This window comes from Haliotis rubra, unplaced genomic scaffold, assembly GCF_003918875.1.
Source record: "Haliotis rubra isolate DU_JTF1 unplaced genomic scaffold, ASM391887v1 Scf42, whole genome shotgun sequence".
In the NCBI taxonomy this organism is placed as follows: Eukaryota; Metazoa; Mollusca; class Gastropoda; order Lepetellida; family Haliotidae; genus Haliotis; species Haliotis rubra.
The window spans coordinates 3,175,801-3,199,779 of record NW_025767102.1 but is presented as its reverse complement, the minus strand read 5'-3'; the positions used below and the strand labels follow the sequence as shown (position 1 = coordinate 3,199,779).

The window sequence follows — 23,979 nt, the reverse complement described above, 5'->3', positions numbered from 1 at the left end:
ATGCCCACAATGCATCCGTAGAATGTCGCGTGACTAGTCGGCTTCATCTGGATATACTGATCTAAACTTTAGTTGGTAGTAGAAATGCAGCGTTCATATTGCCCCATATGGTTGGGGCAATATGATGTAATTAACATAATTTACTGAAGATATTTAACCTGAACGTAAACCGTGGTCAAACTGTTTATCATTTGTTTTTCTGGTATCATGTGCCTTAATGTAGGGGGCACACAGGTCAATAGAACAGTGCATCATTTAGCCTTGAATGAGGATTGCTAATTCAGACCAGCGACACCGTCATAGAAAAAATACAGTTCACTCTACCACCATGTATACTGTTATAAAGCGCACTTTCGCTCTGAACTATTACAACGTTAAAGCATTTAATGTTTATAATACGTTGAACTATAATAGTTCAGGGCCAAATAAAAAACCTTGTACAAAGCCAATTTGACTTGTACACTTGTATTGAAACTAAAGTGGATTTAGAGCTATGATTACCTTGTATTTTCTGAAACCATCTTGTACAAAGGCACATTTTCTAATTATATTTCTGTGTTTGTTGTGCAAGCATGATTACTATGGTTCTAACACATTGATCACTGACTTCATGAGGAGATTGTTAAATGGAATTTCAAAGACAAGTTTTAACTTGTGTTTTGTTCTTGGTGTCAGGTGGATCCAGTGGTCAGTGGGAGAAGAGCAACCACCAAATGTCATCGTCCACAAGCACCAGTAGCAGCCGAGGAGGGGGAGGGGGGGGAATGGACAATCCTACAGTGGAGCAGGGAGCAGCAGTCAAAACAATCACGACAGACCCTTCAAGAATGTCACAAAGGATCAGAAGGACACCAAGGACAGAGCGGAGGTCAGTTCATGTCAGTCTTTCCAGTCAAACTGAACAGTGGTCAGTAAGAATTACATCTATGTTCTCTTTTACGAGTAGTTTGAAATTTAGGTCTAAAATGTTTTATGTGTTACCTCCTTTTAGGTTCAGAAGTCGGCAGTACGAGTGTTTGGAGACTGGTCTGAACACATCAGTTCATCCAAGAAGCGATACTACTACAACTGTAGAACTGAAGTCTCTCAGTGGGAAAAGCCAAAGGAATGGATTGATAGGTAAGATGCCTGCTTAATCATTGAGCAAAGAATATTCCATAAGCTGAACCCACAAAGATCCGGGTTAGAATTGTTTTTCAGCAACCCATGCTTGTTGTAAGAGTAGGTTGACACTTGTCATCGTATCCCAGTTGGGTAGAGTGATGCTCATGATGTTGATCACTAGATTGTCTGGTCCACACTGAATTATTTACAGACCGCTGCCATAGAACTGGAATATTGCCGAGTCCAGTGTTAAACAACAACCAAACCAGAACAATACCCTGACAACATTTGGTTTTATTTCTGTTGTTATCAGACTGCAAGAAGTGAACTGGGAGAAAGTTGAAAGGGACTTGTACATGAATTGAGATTTCTGTGTTTCTTGAAAGAACTAAACATGCTGCCACAACCACCATCATTTTGATGATGGATAGACATTTCGCTTAATGTCTAAATATCCCAAATGAAAGCAAGTTATTTACTGGTGTATATCATTATTCATTTGCCAGTACAAGGCAAGCAGTCAATTGTGTTGCTTGCATAAAGTACTTATGATTTATCCCATGTATTTAATGTATAAATACATGTTCAACCAAATTACTGCCCTAACACCAAAATCATAACGATTTACATTTGATTTCACATTATGCTGGTAGTTTTCCTTTTACATACACAATGCCATTTAGAAAGTACAGAATCTGTACTTTACTTAGAAAGTGCAATCTCAAATATAACATGTTACAGTTTTCCTTGTAGTTGGTTTGATAACATATTACTCTCGAGCATTGTGAAACCTTGTGCTAAGATATTTCCTTGTAGCATAACATCTGTTTGATTGGATTGGTTTTGACACTCACTCTGTTTTCAGCCCTCGAACCCCAGACAACAGCAGATCAAAGGATGGACGGCTTCCTGGCAAGCCATATACATCCTCCTCTACAACCTCCTCAAGTAGAGGTGAGTGGTTGCTTTACTCTTTTACATCCTTTTTCAAAGTCAGTCTTTAACAAGTATGTCCTTGTAGGGAATCGTTGGTTTCATTGCTCACTACCCGTGAAAATCTGGGTTAGAATTGATCTTCAGTAACCCATGCTGGTTATTAGAGGCAACTAACAGGATTGGGTGGTAGGCTTGCTGACTTGGTTGACACATGTCATCTCATCTCATTTGCGTAGATTGATGCTCATGCTGTTTATTACTGGATTCGTAGGTCCAGAATCGATTATTTACAGACGCTGACCATATAGCTGGAATATTGCTAAGTACGGTGTAAAACTAAACTCACTCACTCAATAGTCACTTTTCATGATCTCTTACGGTTTAGATCTTGTTTTTTAGTAATAAACTTTTCACTTATATTTCTTAATAATAATATTGATAGATTTATGTAAATATATAAATAGGCTGATCTGAGTTTGGCTTTGATAGGAATGTGGTTTAAGTTGAGTTAATTGTTTAAATCAGAGTATGAGTGACTCCGGGGTTTCTAAGCCACTGCAGTTCGTTCTGCAGAGTTACATCCCTTGGCCTTGCTTAAAAGCTATTTCAAGATCCATTTCACTTTGATTATGTTTCTTTGTTGGTCAGCACCGTAATCGACATATGCTTGTGGGTTTCACTAAAGTTGTAAACAAATGGGACATGCATCATATTTAGATATGTACCACATGTCTGTCTCATAATCTGTCAATGATTCTCGGGGCGGTGGGGTAGCCTAGTGGTTAAAGCGTTGGCTTGACACGCCGAAGACCCGGGCTCGATTCCCCACATGGGCACAATGTGTTAAGCCCATTTCTGGTGTCCCCCGCCGTGATATTGCTGGAATATTGCTAAAAGCGGCGTAAAACTAAACTCAGTCAGTCAGTCAGTCAATGATTCTCATTCAATGGAGACATGTACACATTGACTAACGCTCAATTTGTGCTTGTGACCTCAAACTCTTTTGAGATTAACCACGAAATCCATAACAAGGATACAGTGTCACAGGTGACAGTCATTGCAGGGTTTGTTTATTGTGTGCTGGTCACATCCAACTAGCTGTGAGGGGTAAACAATCATGTTGATGGTTGAACTTATTTGTGAGACAGAGATGTTCTTTCAGCATATATAAACCACCATTTCATGACTGATTAATTAAGATGATAAATGATTGAATTTAGTAATCCAAGCGAATGTAAACCAATACCTATGTGAAAATAGAGAAGTTGATCATCCATTAAGTTTTGTCATCTCCATACCACCAACTTCTACAATACTATTCAAACAAATCAATGGTAAACCAGTCTGATTATTGTTACCTGCACCACAAGAATTTGGTTATCTAATACTGCTTTTCCTTTTCAGCCAATGACGGGGGCAAAACATTCCTCTAGTGGGGAACGTGAGAGACCAGACAAATACCCCCGAAGTAATTCAGACTCTTCTGTCAAACACTCTGAAAAGTTCTCCCCAACAGACAGACCGAAAATTGTGTACTCTAAAGACGTGTCGAACACAGCTTCCCTTAGGACTAGTAACTTATTACAGAGAGCGAACTCAACCTCTGATAGCTCAGCATACAAGGAGGGCTATACGGATCATAGAAAAAACAATTATCCTTACTCTTCTGTGGACCCTATGCGTCGGCGTCAGAGACATGAGAGTGAGAGTAGTCGGTCCTCAATAGGACATACGACACCACAGAAAAATGATGGTGAGTACAATGTTTTCTTCTTCCCACAATCTTTTTTGTATTTACCCTAAATATCTCAAATTTCTCCTTTGCAAACTAGGTCGTTGTATTCCAATTGCATAGATAGATGCTCATGCAGTGGATCATTGCTTGTTTGGTCCAGACTCAGTTATTTACAGACTGCTACCCTGCCACATAGATGGAATATTGCTGAGTGAGGTGTTAAACAACAAACCAACCAACAATCATTACAAACGAGCTTATGATTAGGGCAGTTACGAGTCGTTTTCATATTTGGTGAATTCAATTTATTTGTGATCACTGGAATCGATTATTCATGAATTTTTATAAATGGAGTGATTTTTACTTGAATTTGCTATGTTATTTAACAAAGCAGTGTATGCACAATGGAATATGGCCCAGCCCAGGCAGGACAATAGTTAACACTTTTATATGTTTTATTTGACAGTATGTGGTCATTGGTCATGGTTGTGATAAATTATTACTGTCAGCATAGTCCAAACATTTCTAAGAATTTACTTTGTTATTGTTTCACTGAATTTCATGAACAATACACCAACTGCTGACTTGCTACTGTTTTAATCAATAATCATATTCATTGCTCAATATTTATGTTATATGTCAAATCTGCCGCATAGTGGATTTGTTGCAGTGATACTTATAATGTATCTTGTACTTAAGTCTTCTGTATTTCCCAATTATTGTTACACTGAGTGAGGAATGTGGATGGTCTCACGTCCTCAACAACAAGGAGATCCTAATCAGCATTTTAATGGCCTTCTACCCCTTCGGGGCTTGCTCCAGTAACCATATAATAATCACTTTGTCTTGTGCATAAATGCTCACTTAAATTGTGGTAGGTGACTCAGTTCTTTGCTGTTTCAGTCTGATTCAAATAACTCTCTGAAAGTTATTTAGGTATTTCAAACCTCTTAGATCATTTCAAAGGCTTATTTTACAATTTTATCCAGCATGTAAAACTTCCTTTTGAGGACCGAGAAAAAGCATGTTTTGGCCCAACTTGATATGCATTTGCGATTAAAAGCTGCAATATTAATTTAATATTTGAAAATAGTATTTCATATTATTTCCATATCCTCTCTTAGCAATGTCCTCAGAACTGTAGGTTAATATAGATATGACAACTTAGAACACGAAATACCCTGCCAGTTTTGCAGTTGGTCAATTTTGTGTAGAGATGAGTTGAATTTTACTGTTCCTATCGCTTCCCTGAACTGCGTTTTGAGCATGATGTTGCACATTTTCACTATGTCTTAGTGTTATTTTAGCTGAGTTGACTAGATATGAAGACATTTTATGAGACTCAGACTAGTGGTGATCCGATTAATGGAAATAATTGAAGATTGGTCGCAGTGACTAAACGACCAAGCAATTTGTGATGTTTTCTCATAATCGAACACAAACAATTATGGAACACTTGTTTTCATCAACAATATTTTTCACAAGGTTGGTTTTGTCTGTTACATTTCATAAGCACTACAAGCTTGTTTCAAGTCATGATTGAATTTATCTTAAAGACACCAACAAATTTATGTTCCTAACATACTAGTCATCCTTTAAAGATGTGAAATTTTGCAACAACAAAAAATAATAACTACATGGTTTTTTTCCTTTTTTTTGTGTGTGCAATAACAAATTTCATAAATGACGCTAACCAATAATTTTCAATGATTGATCGGTGGTAATGAACCAATCATCAATTATGAGATTTTAACCAATTCCCAACTCTGTGCAATAGTGAAATCAAAAATTGTTTGAGTCTGCCAGTCCAAAATGTATATTGGCATTACTTTCAGTGTAATTTAGTCTTTGCTTATTGGCTAGCATTGTGTTATCTTACTATACCAGACATTTTACTGGACAAGTGGCCTACTTTGCAGACTGTTTTTGTGCAGTCTTTCGTGAAGCAGCAAGATAAGAGCACCTTTGCAGGTTGTAGGTATTGAAACTTTTTAAAGGTTTTATACACACTTGATATAGGGACACTACATTCTCTGTTCAACAGATTGTATGATATATTGTTACACTTCTAAAGACATGATTTACCAAAGTATCTGTCCTGCAGACACACATTAGTTCAGGAATTTATCTAAGCTTCCTAAGTGCCAATGACAAGTGATCTTTAAGGACGTATTATTTATTTTGAATGTTAAGAAGTTTCTAAATTTTAGAGAAAATTTAACATTGCTTTCAGTGATATAATGTTGACAAAAAGCCTTCTTTATGGGTCTTGTTTTTGGTATTATACGGGTCAGCCTGACCAGCCATTCATTTGCCCCTTTTTCTCAAATTAGTCATTTTTTTAATTCATATTCAGGATGTTTTACTAACATGCTGCAGACTTAAGGACAGATATCAGCTTTTTTCCATTAAGTTATTGTTGTTAGCTTGGGATTTTGTATGACAATTTGTAACATAACGATTTCTTCCTCGGAAGCGAGCTTGTGGTCAAAGTGACAATAATATGAGTAGTATTATATTGACACCCACCTCGCTTTCAAGAGAGAAATTGTTATGTTATAAGCTGTGTCATGCAAAATCCCATTGGTCATCAATCAAATACATATTTTACTACCAGTAGAAAGTAGTTTTGATTTTGTAACTCAGTGAAAACAAACCTAAATAGCATATATTCTCAGACTGGCGGATATTCACGAGAGGGCACCGCCATTTTTAAAAATAGTGACGTCTGTTCGAGAATCAATGAGATTGTGGTTTGTTTTCATCAAGTTAGAAAATCAAAACTACTTTCTACGCCTAGTTAAATGTGTATTTGAATCATGACCAAAAGGATTTTGAATTACACAACTTGTATCAAATCAATTTCTTCCACAGAAGCAAGGTGGGGGCCGAAGCAACAATATTGTGCGATAATTTCTTGCTACATTCACGTGGTTAACGTCCACTCACCAGTATGTAGATACTAGTTGATCTTCTTCCTGTAACCGTGATGAGCGGCTGGCTCGAACAAATAAGGCCTAGCCACAAGCCTTTTTGACAGAATCATCTATGAAAACAAGTTGTAACTCGGAAGCTTGGCAAAGCAGGTGACAAGATTGAATGACAGTAGATTGCGAAAACATAAAGCTTATCTTTTCACAACAATTGTCACGTTTTCAGGTTTAGACAAACCTATAAACAAGAAAATTTACCCCCGGAAATGTACATAAATTCTAAAGCGCCCCTCGTATGTATACCTCACATTACGTCACAGAGATGTGCCCCTCTGATTGGTTTAAATTTCGTTTGAGGGAGAGAATTGTGCATTGTTGTCAAAAAGGTCGATTTAAGTTAAAGGTCGAAATGAGTAGTGTTAACGATGCAACTAAATGATTTATGTATTTTTAACCCCCTATAGTATATGTGATCTTTATGCCTATAAATTCAGAAACATGGAAGAAAATCAAGAATTGATACTCTGAAATTTGAGTGTATTAAATAACATGCAGTTTCCAATTTTGTTGAATTATTTTTAATTGAAACTGTTCCACTTTTTGGCATTACCAAGAATTCAGATTTGTATTATTTGCAATCGGAAAAAACATGCATAGTCAATATATATTCCTTACCAGTAATCAAGTTAATTTCATGAGACATTACAACTTTGCACAGAAGAGGATCTATTCATTTGACCTAATTTTTTTGAAGATGATTATTACCAGTAGTGGGATATGTTGCAATTAAACATGTTTTGTATATTGTATCTCCTGTCCCATATATTTTGCAGATTCAAAAAAAATATTTGATTTAGTCTCTTTCCTTTTCCATAATTTTAACATGACACATTTAATGATGCTGTCATAAATCATGTTGATAATTATCTTTTTGTATCCTATTTTTATTCTGCATACAAGGGCTAGCCGTTAATATGGATCAAATTGTTCAAAAATAAACTTTAAAATTAACCTAACATTGATAAATTATTGATGCGTATTGGAGAAGAAACTTGGAGCAGAAATGTAAAATGATTAATTGTTTTTTAAATCAACAAATTTATGTCACTGTTGAGAGGTGACACATTTATGCATGGAATACTTAGCTGACATTTAAGATATGACAAAACCATGTTGTGAACATAATTTATAGACGACCCGTAAATAATATGTAAATATGATTGTTTTAATACCAAAAGAAGTATGATATACTTTTTTAAATCTTGTGATTTTCTGAATTGTTGAAAAGGTAACAATCTAAGGTTACAGATGGGGAATTTGAAATAATATAGATCTATATTTCTTTCATTATCAAATTCACACAATAATTTTGTTTAAATTGGTTTCAGTTCCCATCTTGCTATATTTGTTTATTAATTCTTGCCACTTCTTGGGTACAATGTGAGGAGCCCATTTCTGGTGTGTCTGTGTTGGAATATTGCATAAAACCATACTGATTCACTCATTCTATCATTGAAAGAACTGATATCACAAATGTGAAAAGTGTGGTTTTTTCAATGACATTGTTTCTGGATTTAAGCGTCTATCTGCAACATTTTGCAATTACTAACTGTAAAAAAGCAAACAGAAATACAGGCCAGTTTCAATCTTTTGTTCAGGGAGGTTTAACCAGACAGTGAATACTGTTTTCAGTTTTTGCTTCTATAGTAGTATGAGTTCGTAAAATAGTACGTATTTAGTAGGTAGTGTATAAGTCTTGAAAAACATAACTGGAAGACTGCTTACCTTCTTTACCAGTTGACAAGTCTGTTTAAGAAAATCTAAACATTATTTCATCATAATAGTTTATGTAAGATATTTTCAATGATCCAGGTTTCATTTCAATAGTTGTTAAAGGACAATAATTCTGATTGTTGATCTCTTTAGTCAGCCCATATCCATTCAACAAGCTATAGCATCAAGGTGTACATTTCATAAACCAGTACATGAAGTAAAAGTCAGTTTAGCAGAATTAGATAAAATTCATTTCAATCATCCCAAATCAATCACTAAATAGGGCATTCCTAATTTTGAAGATGTATGACATATTGAACTTGCAATAAAGATGAAAGAAACAAATTATAAATTTGAAGCCTGAAATCTCCCAGTCCATTGTTTTGCTTTTCTGGCAGATCTTGAGGGCTGTCAGGGGTGGAAATAACTTTAAAATTGCTAGTGTACTCCGGTACAGTGGCCCATGTAAAATCACTTGCCCTTATAATTTTTCCACTATACCGGCCGATTTTCTTGTTGATTTTTTAAATAAACAACATAATTAACATTGGAAAGTCAACTGGACACCGGTACAGAGTGACATACAAATTTGCTAGCCCGACAGAAAAAAAACACTGGACTGGGGCGTTGGGCAATGGGTTATTTCCACCCATGGGCGGTAACGATACAGTTATATATACTGTTCCCATGGTTTGTGCAAGGCTGTAAAGGTGCCTTTCTTAATTCAGTTTGACTTGTACATTGCCATTGGCTTCACCTATGAATTCTCTTGATGAAACTGACTTACCAAACAAGCATCAGTCAATTAAATGTTGTCCATCTGATCTGTCTCTTTTTAGCTTGATGAATATTGTGGTAATGATAATAGTTTTTCTAGTACAACATACCCAATGTATCTACTACATTTCAATGAAAATAGTTTTTCTAGTACAACGTACCCAATGTATCTACTACATTTTTTCAACCAAATAACTTGTCCAAAATCTGATCCTTCGGGGTTTTTTTGCAGTATACATTAATTTCTTGAATCAGTGTGAGGTAATAGTATTTCTGAAATTTGTGTTGTGTAACAAGTTGGCTGTATTGGATCTATGGTAAAGACTGCTTGGAGAAAAGGCAGGATGAAACTAAGATGTTCATTTTTTAGCCATGTGAACACGAGAGGTTTCACTTTCTGTTTCAAATGTAACTGCCAGTTTCAAATGTAACTACCAGTCTGTAGTGTTCATTTGTGTATTCTGATATCTAGTCTGGAAGTGGGGCGGTGGGGTAGCCTAGTGGTTAAAGCGTTGGCTCGTCACACCGAAGACCCGGGTTCGAATCCCCACATGAGTACAATGTGTGAAGCCCATTTCTGGTGTCCCCCGCCGTGATGTTGCTGGAATATTGCTCAAAGCGACGTAAAACCAAACTCAGTCAGTCAGTGTAGTCTGGAAGCATATATGGTGGTGTCTTGTTTGTAAGTCATCTGTTATTAACACATCATGTCCTGTGAAAAGACAGGACTAAGCAGGATGAAATTACACAAGTACTTGTTCCCGCTAATGATGACATCCAAATGTTGTTCCCGAGATTTGATTTTTCAACAAGGCTGCATTGGATGCTATATTGAAGACGATTTTCAGGCCATTACTGACAACTGGAATTAAGTAGTCTGACTCACTAACTTAGTTGATGGATGTGATTGTATTTCAGTTGTGTAGATCAGTGTCTAAGGATGACTTTCACCGCCTTGTCTTTGTCTACAGACTCAATTATTTACAGACTGCAGTCATGTAGCTGAAATATTGATGAGTACAGCCTTAAACACCTACTTTCATTTAGTTTCAGAAAATAGGAACAAATAACCTTGTTCAGCTTCTTTGATTGGCATTCTAGAAGTTGGGTAGATAAAGAATGAGGACTATTTTTATGGAAATACGTCTTTATTCTGTATAGGCAATTTTTTAACATAGATTCACCACTTGCTTGACAACGACATTAGAATCTATGTCGAACCGTCGTCTATACAGAATAATGAAGTTGTATATGCATAAAAATAGTCCTCATTCTTCAACTTTATTCAAATTGTAAAGGAGCCCGAGTTGGCTGTCAGATTTTGAACCTGCACATACAAGACATAGTTAGAAGACACTGAAATGAAGTATTCAGTTTTGAAAATTTAATTCAAAAGATGATTATTCTTCATAGGCCCATTTTTTGAAGGTTTGCTTCTGTTTCCAGATTCTAATCATGCGGACGACATGGAGATCTCTCCAGGTAGTACTCCCACCAGTTCACGTGGAGTCAAGGCATCATCATGTACAGGTAGGACACTTCTTACCTTAGTCACTCAGCTTCGAAGTGCCTGGAGGCCATTAAATTATGATAAATACCCTGGGTCCATTTGCCACCATGGCTTCATTCTGTCTCTGGTTTTGACACAATTCTTGAAATAGCTGACAAGTGAATTTACTTGTTTTTGTTTTTATGAGTGAAACAAATGGCAAGGTCATTTAATTGCATTTGTTGCGTATCATCTCAGATAAACCTGGAATGTGTTGTTAGTGTGAAGACTTCATTCCCTATCTTTATACTAAGGAAGACAACTTTTTTCAGCAAAAATGTTTCATTCAAAAGAGGCATTTTGGTCAGTGGTTGTTTTCCAGCTCATGTTTGAGAAAAAGTCTATGCTATTTGGGATGTAGATGAAGATGAATGAACTTTCAGAATGCAGCTGTGTTGGGAATGGGTTCAAAATGTGTTTTGTATAGAATGGAGAAAACATGCTGGATAATCAAGGATATGTAGGACGGTGTGTTGACAACCTTGTTACCTTGTTACGATGTACTGAAGTGACCAAAGATGTCCTTCCAGGAGTGAGGTCATCAGCATTTGTTGTCAAATTAGTTTTTTAAAGGTTTTTTTTTTGTTGAAATAGACAGGAAAATATTGTAGTTGTAAATGATGATAAATATATCACACAAATCCCAAATTGTTTTTCACATGACATGTGAAGGTAATCTCATGTTTATAAAGTATGTTACATTATTCTTACGAGGAATAATATGGGATACATATTTTGTCAGCATTAGTGTATAACAAAACAGTATTATACAGCAACTAACCACCTGAAAACTTCTGCCTATCACATTCAAAGTCTATGCAATTGTTTCACATTTACCATCCAGAATTTGTCACTTTACATCATTTTCATTTGGTCTTAATGTTTAACTTACTATAGTCTGTTTGCAGTGGAAACGTACCGATGAATTTCACTTTAAACAAAAAAGTAAATCAAATAAAGTGAAATTAAACTTGAGAATCCTAATAATTTTACCTTGCAATTGACCCTTTAAATCTCAGAATTTTATTCATCTTAGGATAAAAGTTGTTTTACAAACGATCATAGATTCAAATCGCTATTATTGGTTTGTATTGCAAGGGGGTAAGCACAGTAGTTGGAACAGTGAAACAAATGCACGTGCAGCACGTGGTGAGCGTTAACTTAGACCAAACCTACTTGTTCTCGGTGTTTCATGAATCGATACGTATCACGATACCCATGTCACGATTCAATATGTATTACGATACCTATTTTTGCACCATTATTGTGTAAATTTAGTTACATTTTGAACTTTAATATTTTATATTATATAATTGTCCATGAAAAGATCAATTCTTTTTTATCTCAGAGATTAAAAAGTTTAAATTTCCCATCTTCGTGCATGAAAAATAATCATTTATAACTCTCATAACATCAAAAAACATGATACAATTGCAAAATGTAAATGATACATAAAGATAAACATATTTAAACTGATACTTTCAAAACTAAGTATCGATACAGTTTTGAATGAATCGATAATTGTATCGTCTTAGAAAAAGTATTGATGTATCATGGCATCCCTACTTGATATAAAACCACACTTTTTAGTCTTTAAAGTTTCACGAACTGTATCATATCCTTACCTAACTATCAAGATAAATATGGTATCTAAAAAATGTGCAGCATTGCATTCTTGCAAAATAGACTGGTCTGCCAACTCTGAAATACAGTGTGATCAAATGGAATGGAAACAGAATGCATGTTTTTAAGTTAACAGATGTAATTCCAGGAATTTCTCAGGACCTGCTAAGAGGCCAATAGTTTGCACCAAGTCTGAAGCAAATATCAGTACAATTCCCAAAATGACAAAAATAGAATCCTAATTCATGTTGCTGTATCTATAACTAATGTCATGTGGCTTTAAAGAGGTGACATGTTATTTCACTGAAGAATCTTTTATCCTTAAGTTTACATTATTGCAATGAATTCAGTGTTAAATTTAAAACTTTTGATAAGTAGTCAAATTGGTCAAAGTAGCATTTACTTCTGAAGCACTTCATATGTAATGCAGGATAAATCCCAGAATGGAAAAGGTTTTAATGTAGTAGATGAGACAAAGGTGTAAAACAGAGGTTACCCTGTTCATCTTTGTGTCTTCCAGCTGCCCTGCAGACTTTACAGAAGTTACAGGAGGCTCTCAACATGCACATAGCTCGCACCCAACAGAATTGTAAGTTGTCAACTAGTGTAGTATCTTCTCATGTAGTCTAGCTCATCAACATCATATATTTATCCTTGGGTTCTTTTCCTGCCTAGTAACATTTTGGTTTGTGTTTTGGTTTTTAGAATTATTCGTTGTCATGGATTTTTATGTTTCTGGGTATCAAAATGTTGACTATTCTTGTGAATGTTTTGTTGCTTTTGTCCATTTTATCTATACCAAATGGCAAATTGACAACTTTATTTTCCAGTGTCTATCTGAATTCCTATTTGTGAAATTTAAAAGCTATAATATTATTATTATTATTATTTTTTGTTTGGTTTATCTGAACATTTAAACTGATGATAACATTGTACCATTTAAGCAATGAGCAATCGAGAATTCTATTTTATTTTGCTGAAATATGGTTGCATCATGATAACAAAACAAGCTTCATGTATACAAAGTGTAGCAAGTACATTTCATTTGAGATACAACCAGCTCCTAAATCAGTTTGTTTTGACTGAAGTGTAATATCTGATTTAATGGAACAATTGGATTGATGAAACAAATGTCAATATTGTAATCGCACAATACCTGTATTTCCTGTCTGACTGACCTAACAGTTTTTTGGTTCAATTATGGCACTGGTTTGGTTCTACTTTCTTTGAATTATGCTGTCAGATCCAGATTATGCAAAGAGTTTTTCTTTTGTGGTTGTGAGTTCTTCTGTTCTTCTGCAGGGGCACAAAACAATCTCCCCCAACAACACTCCAGTCCTCAACAACATCCACAACAACAGCACTCACATCAACCGCAGAAACATAACCAAGGTAACCAGCAACATCCGCAACATTCGGCTACATCCTCGTCCTCTCACTACCCAAACCCAGAGAACGGAGGTGGAGGGGGACACGATAGCCCTATTTCGGATGTCAGTCCATGGTACGTATTCTCAGTTCTTCTGGATGCCGTTGTACAAAGCGATCTTAGCACTAAGGTGAATGTAACTTAACATACCTTAACATAGACTTAAGGTAGTCTTAGCAGTAAGGTTGTTTTGGTACAGCAGCGCCCTGTAGTTCTTATTGTGTTTGTAGTGATTATCTTCAAAAGACTTTTTAAGAAACATGCTTGTTGTAAGAGACTAAAGGGATCAAGTGGTCAGACTCGCTGATTTGGTTGACACATGTAATCACATGCCAATTGTTTAGATCGATGCTCGTGCTGTTGATCACTGGATTGTCGGGTCAAGACTGGATTGTTTACAGACCACTGTTATATAGTTTGAATATTGCCGAGGGTGGCATTAAACAACAAACTACTGATGGCGAAAAAAAATATTTGTTGCACGATTTGCACAATGCTGCAAGATTTATAATATGTGTGGGTGAAGTGATTTGCAATTTTATGTCCTTAACTCAAAACAAGTATCTGAAACTGATAGTGCAGGGTAGACAGAATGACAGGGCTCAACTCATGACTCTACTCAATCTGACATTGTTGAGTCTAGATTGTTTTATTTGTTTTGTGAGATTGCATTCAGTTTGATATATAATCAGGTATATAATTGCATCTGTTTGTGATCATTTCAGTCACAGTCCAACTACTAGTACCACCAGTTCTCAGAACCTCCCCGTTGCCACAAGTGCACTCTCTGGAGCCTCCATCAAGAAAGATAACTCTGTTGAGTTGACGCCGTCACTCAGCAACTACTACAATGAGAAACTTATTGGTCACGTCTTGGGTTGGCAGGCTGATCATGCTGAACGTCAGGTAGGATAACATCCCAAATAGTTACTCAAATCTCTTCCACTGTCATTTTGCTTTTTGCATTTAAGATTATCTGACGTGTACACATGCATATGTATGTGGCTTTTTGTTGTTGGTCCTTTTAGATACCACACTTCAGTCGAAAGATACTCCAATCAGACACAATATGCTTATTCTCAGTGCTCCAGGCAGCTGGACGTCAGGACATAATTTAGGGTTTATCTTGGGTGTACAGTGGTCATGGATTGGAACACTGACCTTAGGGGCAGATGCTCTATACACTACACCACAGGTAGTTTCGGATATCTTTGGGAACACTAAGAGTCCAAGGAATGGATATGTAAGAAACCCTGTCCTACGAGTGTTAGATATTCCATCTCATTATCTCATTACTGATTTTGTAGCTTCTAATGTATGCCCAACATGGGTACAATGTGTGAAGCCCATTTCTGGTGTCCCCTGCCGTGAGATTGCTGGAATATTGCTAAAAGCAGCGTAAAACCATACTCACTCTGATGTATGACCTCAAGGACGTTTCACTCAACTTAACACCCATATTTTCTGTTTCAGGCTAATCGTTACATGGAGGAAGCTCTTAATGTGGGAAGTCTTCACTGTAGTCAGGTGTCGGTTGAACTGAAGAAAGCGCGATCCCTTGTACGGGTTGCCGAGATACAGTCCACACTACATGAACAAAGGTGGGGACATCTTACAAGTTATGTAAACTGTGAAACTCTGAATATATTACATCCAGTTGAGCACATTTTGGTCACAATTATAGGAAAAGGCCATTTTCGTTATTAAACATGAAATTATTTTGGTGATTGTTTGCATGTCCCTGGCTGCTGATGGGGCTGAGAAATTCAATTATTTGGGGATACTTTGGATTCTTATTATGAAAAGGTTTCGGGTATATAGTTATACATATGAATTCTGTATGTAAAGTCTTGTAATTTGAGTTACTGCTTTTAGAACTGTAATGATCCCAGGATTTTACCCGATCCTACAAATTAGGGATCCACAAAACTGCAAGGGACTAATTTTCAGGACCATTACAGGGGAAAAAATGATACTGTGATGTAATGAAATTGTGTATCCTCCTGTAGTGTGAAATTTACTTCTTTCTTTTTTTAGATTTTTTAAGAACCTTTATATTTCTTAAGTTGGTATTGTGAGATGCATGTACTTTATGCACAGTTCTGCGTCTCTAAAACCATCAGCATCAAAAGTTGTTCCAATGCAGATGTTCTGAAATCTACCAAGATATTGTTTGTTCAACCCTTACGATGAGTAATTCTGTTGTGAACTTTGTAAGGGGAGCTAATTCAAAATTACCTCCCTTAGATCTAAGACTAATGATGAGTTGTCGGAACTACTAGTGTTGATAATTATTACCATTATGACAATCATTTGCTGATTTGAAGAGACTTGCCTTAGTAGCTGTCAGCATCTATGTTGTATCGATATTCTTTTACAAATGATTTTGTTAATTCAAAAGTTTTGAGCACAATTCTGATGTAAACATTTTGTTTTTCAGGATACTGTTTTTGGATAAACAAATAAGTGAAATTGACAACTTGAAGCCGGGTACAACATTCTTACCATCCTGACACTGAGCTGACGACTGAGGGTAGGGGTCAGAGGTCAAGCATGTCCAGACGAGAGCTGTTCTGACGCTCCTGACTGCTTCTATCAACCCTCGAGTTGAGAAAAGTAGCAGTCGTACATTGTGGGTCGGGAGTCGACAGTCATATGTGTCGAAGTGCAACTGGGAACACTGTTAGACTGGAAGGGCTTCTTGTAGGAGAGGTCTGTGGGTCATAGGTCAGAGGTGAAGGCTGCAGCGTAAGCGTCCGAGATGTATGTTACGGTTATGCTTTGATTAATGGTTGTTGATTTATTAAAAACTGTTCGTCTTATGTTGTGCACTGAGAAACTTGAACCAAAGATGTTAATAAGCAAGGAGACATCCATGTACAATAAGCTCAGCATTGTCCACCAAATTGATTGCCACAAATAGCTGCAAAATTGCTGACAAGGCATTGAGCACTCATTTAGTTACATATGAAGCATATTTTGTGTATCTTCTTCTTTTGCCTCATTTAGAATGTTTTGCACCAAGTTTCATCCTGAAAAGGTCATTGTACTAATCAATTTTCAAAGCCCAGTGAGACATGATCTGCTTACGTGGTTGTGCCATCATTAATGCCTTCCGGCTGTAACAGAACAATAAAGCTGGATGCAGCCTCACCCATTTGACCACCACCCAAACATGAACCAATCTCTACACAGCCCAGTTGTTTTAGATTTTTAATTTAATTCTTGTTCCGTTGTTCTTCAGCAGTGAAACAAACCAGCATCTTTTACATAATTTCTTGACATGCAGACCAACAATGGACTCGCCAGACCTTGTTATTTGATTACATTTCATGTGCTAGTGATATGTTTATTTCAATGGCTGCTGCTGCTATTTATGGATGTGACTCAGCACGGGTCAGTACAAGACACCTAGCTAAGCGTGGCAGAAAGTAACTTTTAACCTTTCTGGTCTCTTTGTGCTATCTGTGCTGGCTAGCGACTGGAGCATCCTTTACCCAGTGCTCATACTGACTGGCATTGCGACATGTAATTTATTTATACAGGTTAATCTCTTACTGACAAGTTTGAAGGGATTGCCATTGCCCAGAGTTATACCAGTTAACACTTATATCCAGTGTTCTTGTCCATGTTACAAGTTTGGCAGATTTTGGGGATTATTCTTTTTCTCTTCTCATATTTTCAAAGGGAAGTGATTTGTTTCAATCTTTTAAGAATTTTCATATTTCTAAATTATTTGATTTGATTTGTTTGAAAATCCTGTAGAAATGTTCTTTTTGTAAGCAATTATATATACGGATAATCTTTGAAGAATATTGTTGATGGGATTAAGACAAGACACCTGACTACATTTTGTCGACTCAAGAGAACCTGTTTCACCTGACATTGGTTATGAATCACTTTTCAACCTGTTCAGCGTTTTGTTCCAACTCTTCGTGATCTGGTTGCGTAAGCAGTTATCATCATAAAGAGATGTTGCCCCAAGTTTCCTCTTGAAGCAATGTCTTGTACATTAAATGTATTAGTGGTTAGTGGTCAAAACTAGAATTAAAGATCTATTTCATTGAATTTTGTTTAGACGTTGTTCTTTTCGGTATGCCTAGACTAAAATAACCCAAAGGGGAGAGACATGTCAGAGTTTTCACATGAGTTAAGTGTGCTTATTTGTGTGACGGTGAGCAGTATCTAATCATCACATCTTTTCCTTTTTTCCCCCCACATCCTTTGTTATTGGGAACAAAACAGAAGCAAACTGATAGCTGTGGGAGAAATGTAATGGCTGTATGGTAGGAAAATGTTTTTGGAGCATTTGTAATCTTTCCATTGTGCCAAATGTGGAATTGAGGGCAAATTTTTAAGCACATGCTTCTTCAAAACAAAACTGCTACCCATACATATTGGACAAGTTGCTATGAGAGTAGGATCCCTTCATAAACAACTAACCAATTTTCTGTTGCATCCTAGTATTGTCTTGGAGGCCTCTGTTGTTACTTGAGGTCGTCTGAATAATTGTTATTAATACTGACATGCTGTTAATATACACAGGATGCTTTTCACACTACAGTTTATCAGACCATGTTTATTTATCACCGGTTCTGATTTCTACAAAACTGAAGCATGTTTGTATTTCCAATGATATGGTAGATTTGGTGCATCCTCACAGCTTCAAGATGACTTAAAATGGCACTATCGTTCTTCCAGTACCGGTATATCATATTTCTATGTAGTGACTTTGTCCATAATTTCTTTTTAGACAATATTACCATATAATCCTGCACAATGGGAGTAGAATTGTCTCAAAACTTTTAGTTTTGAGGTTGAACTTCATGCAAGCCCAGTAGTCAACATAGATTGTCAAATTTTGGGATATACTTTCAGCTTGTTGAAATTTGGTATGAACTAAAGTTTATTATTCCTTATCATGATGCTTAAGTTATCAGCATCAAAGGCCCATGCTAGTGCAGTGTTTAAGAGTTTCACCCTCCCAAATAAGCCAATCAGCTAAACAAAATGAACTGCTTTGACACCTACTCTTTCTTTCTATATTTTTGGTAGTGTATATGTGAAAAATGCATCCTCAGCCAAATTTGGAAGTTTTTTTTTCTTATATACATTACATGGTCAGTTGAAAGCATGATTTAGTGTGCAAAATTTAGCATGGTAGCCAAGGTGGATTCAAACCAGTGTTAAAATTTATGGGCTCCTTGATCTAGAAATGAAAGGAACAAGTCCTCAAGGAATATTCCCCTCTTCTGACTTAAATTCTGTCATTACATGCCTTGATTGGGTCAGAATAAATTCCATTACTGTTCTCTATTCCTACAGTTTGCCATGGACATTGACCTTGGCTTTATCTAATGGAATGGTTCACATACCATTTTGTTTGTTGCTTTTAAGTTTAAATGTTTAAATTTGTTAGAAGTTCAACTTCAGTGAGACTTTTCTACTTCCTTACCTTTACAGATCACTGAACTGATACAAGTTTGCTTTTGACTAACATTGACTACTGAACACTTGTATTTCATAACCATTTGAAGTAAACTACATAGTGACTAATATACCTTTCCTCTACAAAATTGATACTGAGTTTCTCAGTTCGGTATTTTTACATCGTTTCCATTCAACTGAGCCACCCATATATTATAATTCTTAAGCCATCATGTCAATTTGCATTTTGTCAATGTTGCCATTTCCAATATCATTGTACACAATAAACATTAATCGTTGATAAGTGCAAGTGTAATATAGCCCATGGTATGTTTCCCCAGTGCAAGGTCATTATGTCAGCTCCCTGTGTGGAGAAATTACTCAAGCTCCTCTGATGTTAGTGTTGTCTGATTTGGTTGAGAAACTGCTCCACAACCAATGCAGTGTGCAACCTATGAAGCTACTATTGTACATAGTGTAAATGGAAGCCTTTGTAAGCTCTTGCTGGTTCTAGCAACTTTTGTAAAAAGTAAGATTATAAGATAAAGATCTCTGTACAGTTTGTGTATACTTCTCCTGGCTTAAGCTTGTGATTTTAGTGAGGTGGGCGAGAGTGGAAGACTGACTGGTAACAGTTGGGCGATGTATGGATGTAGCTAGGTGTCTGTTTCTAAACTATATGTTAGCAATGGTTGAAATAAAACCAGTAACTAAATAATATGTGTTTTGTGTTGTTTTGGGGGTAAGAATTGAATTGTTCTTTGTCGAACTTCACAAGCTGGGGTAATACTGAATGATGAGAGTGGATTATTGGAACCATGACAGTCCCAAAAGTGTGAAATGCAAGATAAACAGGATTACATTACTTGCAACATTAGGACAATATACTTATGGAAAAGTTTTGCGCGACACTCAATTCAGTTTCATATATTCTGAACCAGGTATCTTTTTTATGCCCCCGCTATATATGGCTGGGGGCATATAGGGTTTCCGTCAGTCTGAAACAGGGAATGTACTCTATCCACTTCTCCACAAAAAAATGCGCTCTGTGGAATTCAAGAACTTATACATGGGCTTTCTTGGGACTCTAATGGTGTGCTTCTCGTATTTTGTTTTTGTATTTTATTGTGCTTTTTTGTAAGTTTAGAGACATTTGAACTTGGGTACATTTTGCTGAATTTCTCTATGATGATAGTGTAACAGGGGATGAAGTCTATCCACTTCTCCACAGAAACTGCTCAACAGAATTGAATGAACTTCTACATGTCTTTTGTAGGGACTCTAAAGGTGTGCATTTCACAATTTTTAGATGCAATTTCTTAATTTTGTAGACCGCCTCCGTGGTGTAGTGGTTAGAGCATCCGCGGAGAGTGGAAGGTGGCGGGTTCGATCCCCGACCGCGTCATACCAAAAGACGTTAAAATATGGTACTTGTTGGTCCCTGCCTGGCGCTCGGCATTAGTGGGTACAACAAGGACTGGTCGGCTAGGAGTCAGTATAATGTGTCTGAGTGGGGTATTCATGCTTCACTGCGGCATGGTATCTCAGTGGGCTAGCACTATAAAACCAGCCTAAGTCTGGGCTAGTACAAGCAGCCGCACATACACATACACACGCATGCACGTCGTCATATGAGCGAAATATTCTCAAGCACGACGTTAAACCCAATTTCACCTCACCTTTCCAACCCCAAGTTGATGACCATGATTAACACTCTCCATGCCTGAAGTCCCTTGCGCGACAACCAAGTCTGTCCGGACGAAACCTGTTCTCAGAAGCGCTCTTAAAATAATCACTCTTAGTCGAAAACGCGCTTCTGCGAAATTCACAGGTCCACTGAAAAACAGGGTCATTATGATTGTATGATGCGGTGGGATTGAACGTCGACAAAGTTTGTTAATGTTCTTTGGCGCACATAAAAAAAAAGAATAAATAAGCAAACAAAATGTAATACAGACACCGATAGACGAGGAATTCTGTTTAGCAACCAGGTACATATTACAATTTAAGAGTGGTGGGCCTGATGCCGATGCAAGACGTGCACACCGCACCCACCAATTTCCAATGTAACCCAAGATTGCTTTCCACAAATTTCAGCTGCATATTAGATGAATGGCTTACCTGTGTATCAAACTTTTTAAACAAGATATAGGTGAAATGCATTCAATCTTGATGAGAAGTACGTAAAAGAAGCTTTTCAACTTTAATGATGAAAAGGGAAAACACTATGTGCAAACAAACATGAATCTTCTGCATAAAATAACAAAAACGTTCTGCAAATTCTTCCCTAATAAAATTACCTCTTCCACCCTTTTGTTTAATATCTGACTGTAACTAGTTTACAAAAATAGAGATAAAAGGAACGGACTTAAAATACAATTTTGCCACTCAAATTGTTTAGATATAGAACATTCTGATACCTTAACTTTATTTTTTAGTACATAATTCTTATCATATTTAACCTACTACCATGAACATTATTTGAAGCAAACAGACCATTAAACAAATATTAACGGAATAGAAAGCTTACCGAATCTTTTCAACAAATACACAATAAAATACAGTTTTCGAATTTGATAAATATACCAGAATAAGACTTCAGAAAACAAACTCTTCTCTGTTGTGGAGTAACCTTTGCGAAAACCGGCGAAGATCCGCAGGATGCAAATCAAATGTCTCTGTTATATGCATTAAACGGTTATTATGAATAACACACGTAAATATTTTCCCCCATATGTCCAATAAGGAAATAGCGCGGTAGTTTATCACATCATGTAAACCACTTTTCTTGTGTAATGGAAATAAAATACTCTCAGACCATCGTCCTGGTTAAAGAATATCGTGGCACAAGGCTATAAACATTGTTTTGAAACGTTTGGGGCAAAGTCAACAAATTCAACATAGGAAACTGTTTATTGAATGTTTAAAACCTAGCTTAAGTACTTTATCCATCGTTTACTGCAACGTTGTTGAAGCACTCGTAAAGGTTCTATTAGAGCTACATTACCTAAGGTTGGACGAAATACTTCGGAATTACCATCCCGGGAGTAAACTAAAAGTACCTTAATAGCCTTCGTATGATCTTTTCTTGGTCTGCATAACTCACGATATTTATTTCTAACATCGAGCGGTGGGGCATAGTGGTTAAAGCGTTCGCTCGTCACGCCGAAGACCCGGGTTCGATTGCCCACATGGGTACAATATGTGAAGCCCATTTCTGGTGTCCCCCGCCGTGATATTGCTGGAATATTGATAAAAGCGGCGTAAAACTAAACTCACCCACTCACTATTTCTAACAGAGTTAAACTGCCCAAACAAAGTCTTATCTACTGTTACTCTAAACATGTTCTGTGTTGGTCAGACTTCACCATACCTCTTCTGACACTTGGATCTTGTTGCATACTGTTGATTGCAAAAATACTTGTGAGGTAGTGAGGGTTGCATCTCTGGAAGCAAACGTTCTATAGTGATACTTATCACCAGGTTAGAATTAGTAGCCCATGCTTGTCGTGATGGGTAAGAATAGGTCCAGCAATGCATGTAGTCTGAACCAGGCTCCTTGATTAGGCGGTCAGTCAAGGTGACTTGGTTTGTACAGAATACCACCCGTGAAGATTCGGGTTAGAATTGATCTTCAGTAACCCATGCTTGTCTTAAGAGGCGACTGACGGGATCGGGTGGTCAGGCTCGCTGACCTGGTTGACATATGTCATCGTATCCCATCGTATCCCGAGATCGATGTTCATACTGTTGATCACTGGATTGTCGGGTCCAGACTCGATTATTTACAGACCGCCGCCATATAGCTGGAATATTGCTGAGCGTGGCGTTAAACAACAAACAAACCCAATATCCTGTGATGCCTTTAACCTTTTAATAAATCCGTTTACGTGTTTAGCCGTTATATAATAATTAAGCTTTAATAATAGGAAAGATTCTAGTGACTTTGAAAAACATAATAAACATTCTAAACTGGGTATGCATGTTACAACTTCGACATGGTATCTCGGTAGGTTAGTACAATAAACCCACAGCTTAAGAACAGCGTTAGACCGCAAACGCACGAGCACACACGTGCACACACGCACGCCTGCACAAACACACACACAACCACAGGGATGCACGTTGCAGTAATCTTGCCGCTTAAACGTTAAACACCAATCCTCTACACATCACTTCTTGTGTGACATAACCCACTCCTACAACGTCATCAGAAAATAGCCTTCCGCGTCCTGAAATAAAATGCGTGGATAGACATAAGCAGGAAATGACAAGCTAGTCGTTGTGTAAGTGAACAATTACAACACCTTGAAGTTTCAAATAGCAGTGTCGAGAGATGGCCAGTTTCATTACAAAATTTGCATTCACGAAATATTTGACGGTGAACGACATTGAACAAAAAGAACGGCTTCGAAGTGTGGTCGACCATGGTGTTACGTAAAACGTTGCTTATTCTCACGTGTTGCGCTATACAGATCCCCGTAATGGCGGCTTGCATAACACGGATTTGGTCTCTGAAGTATGTAGATCAGCTCCCGTCTACGACATACTGATGTGTTTGTTATGCAACAGACAACAAAGAATTATTGTTTGGACTCCTGTCTTCAACTAAAACGGCTGAGATCGCGTGAAACAGTTTAACTTGGAGCTTACAAACGGCTTATGAGTCAACGCACTCTGACTGGTAGTCTGT

At 37.0% G+C, this 23,979-nt stretch overlaps 1 protein-coding gene across 1 annotated transcript in view; it reads left to right on the top strand.

The window, feature by feature from the left end:
• LOC124288510 (WW domain-containing adapter protein with coiled-coil-like) overlaps positions 1-20,004 on the top strand; it is a 30,281-nt gene extending 10,277 nt beyond the window's left edge. The window contains exons 4-13 of the mRNA XM_046725031.1: positions 676-868; positions 992-1,119; positions 1,970-2,058; positions 3,445-3,793; positions 10,705-10,788; positions 12,951-13,019; positions 13,733-13,934; positions 14,585-14,765; positions 15,333-15,460; positions 16,300-20,004. Coding sequence (XP_046580987.1) covers positions 676-868; positions 992-1,119; positions 1,970-2,058; positions 3,445-3,793; positions 10,705-10,788; positions 12,951-13,019; positions 13,733-13,934; positions 14,585-14,765; positions 15,333-15,460; positions 16,300-16,372 — 1,496 coding nt within the window. The 3' untranslated portion in view covers positions 16,373-20,004. The remainder of the gene's footprint in view (positions 1-675; positions 869-991; positions 1,120-1,969; positions 2,059-3,444; positions 3,794-10,704; positions 10,789-12,950; positions 13,020-13,732; positions 13,935-14,584; positions 14,766-15,332; positions 15,461-16,299) is intronic.
• The last annotated feature ends 3,975 nt before the right edge of the window (positions 20,005-23,979 follow it).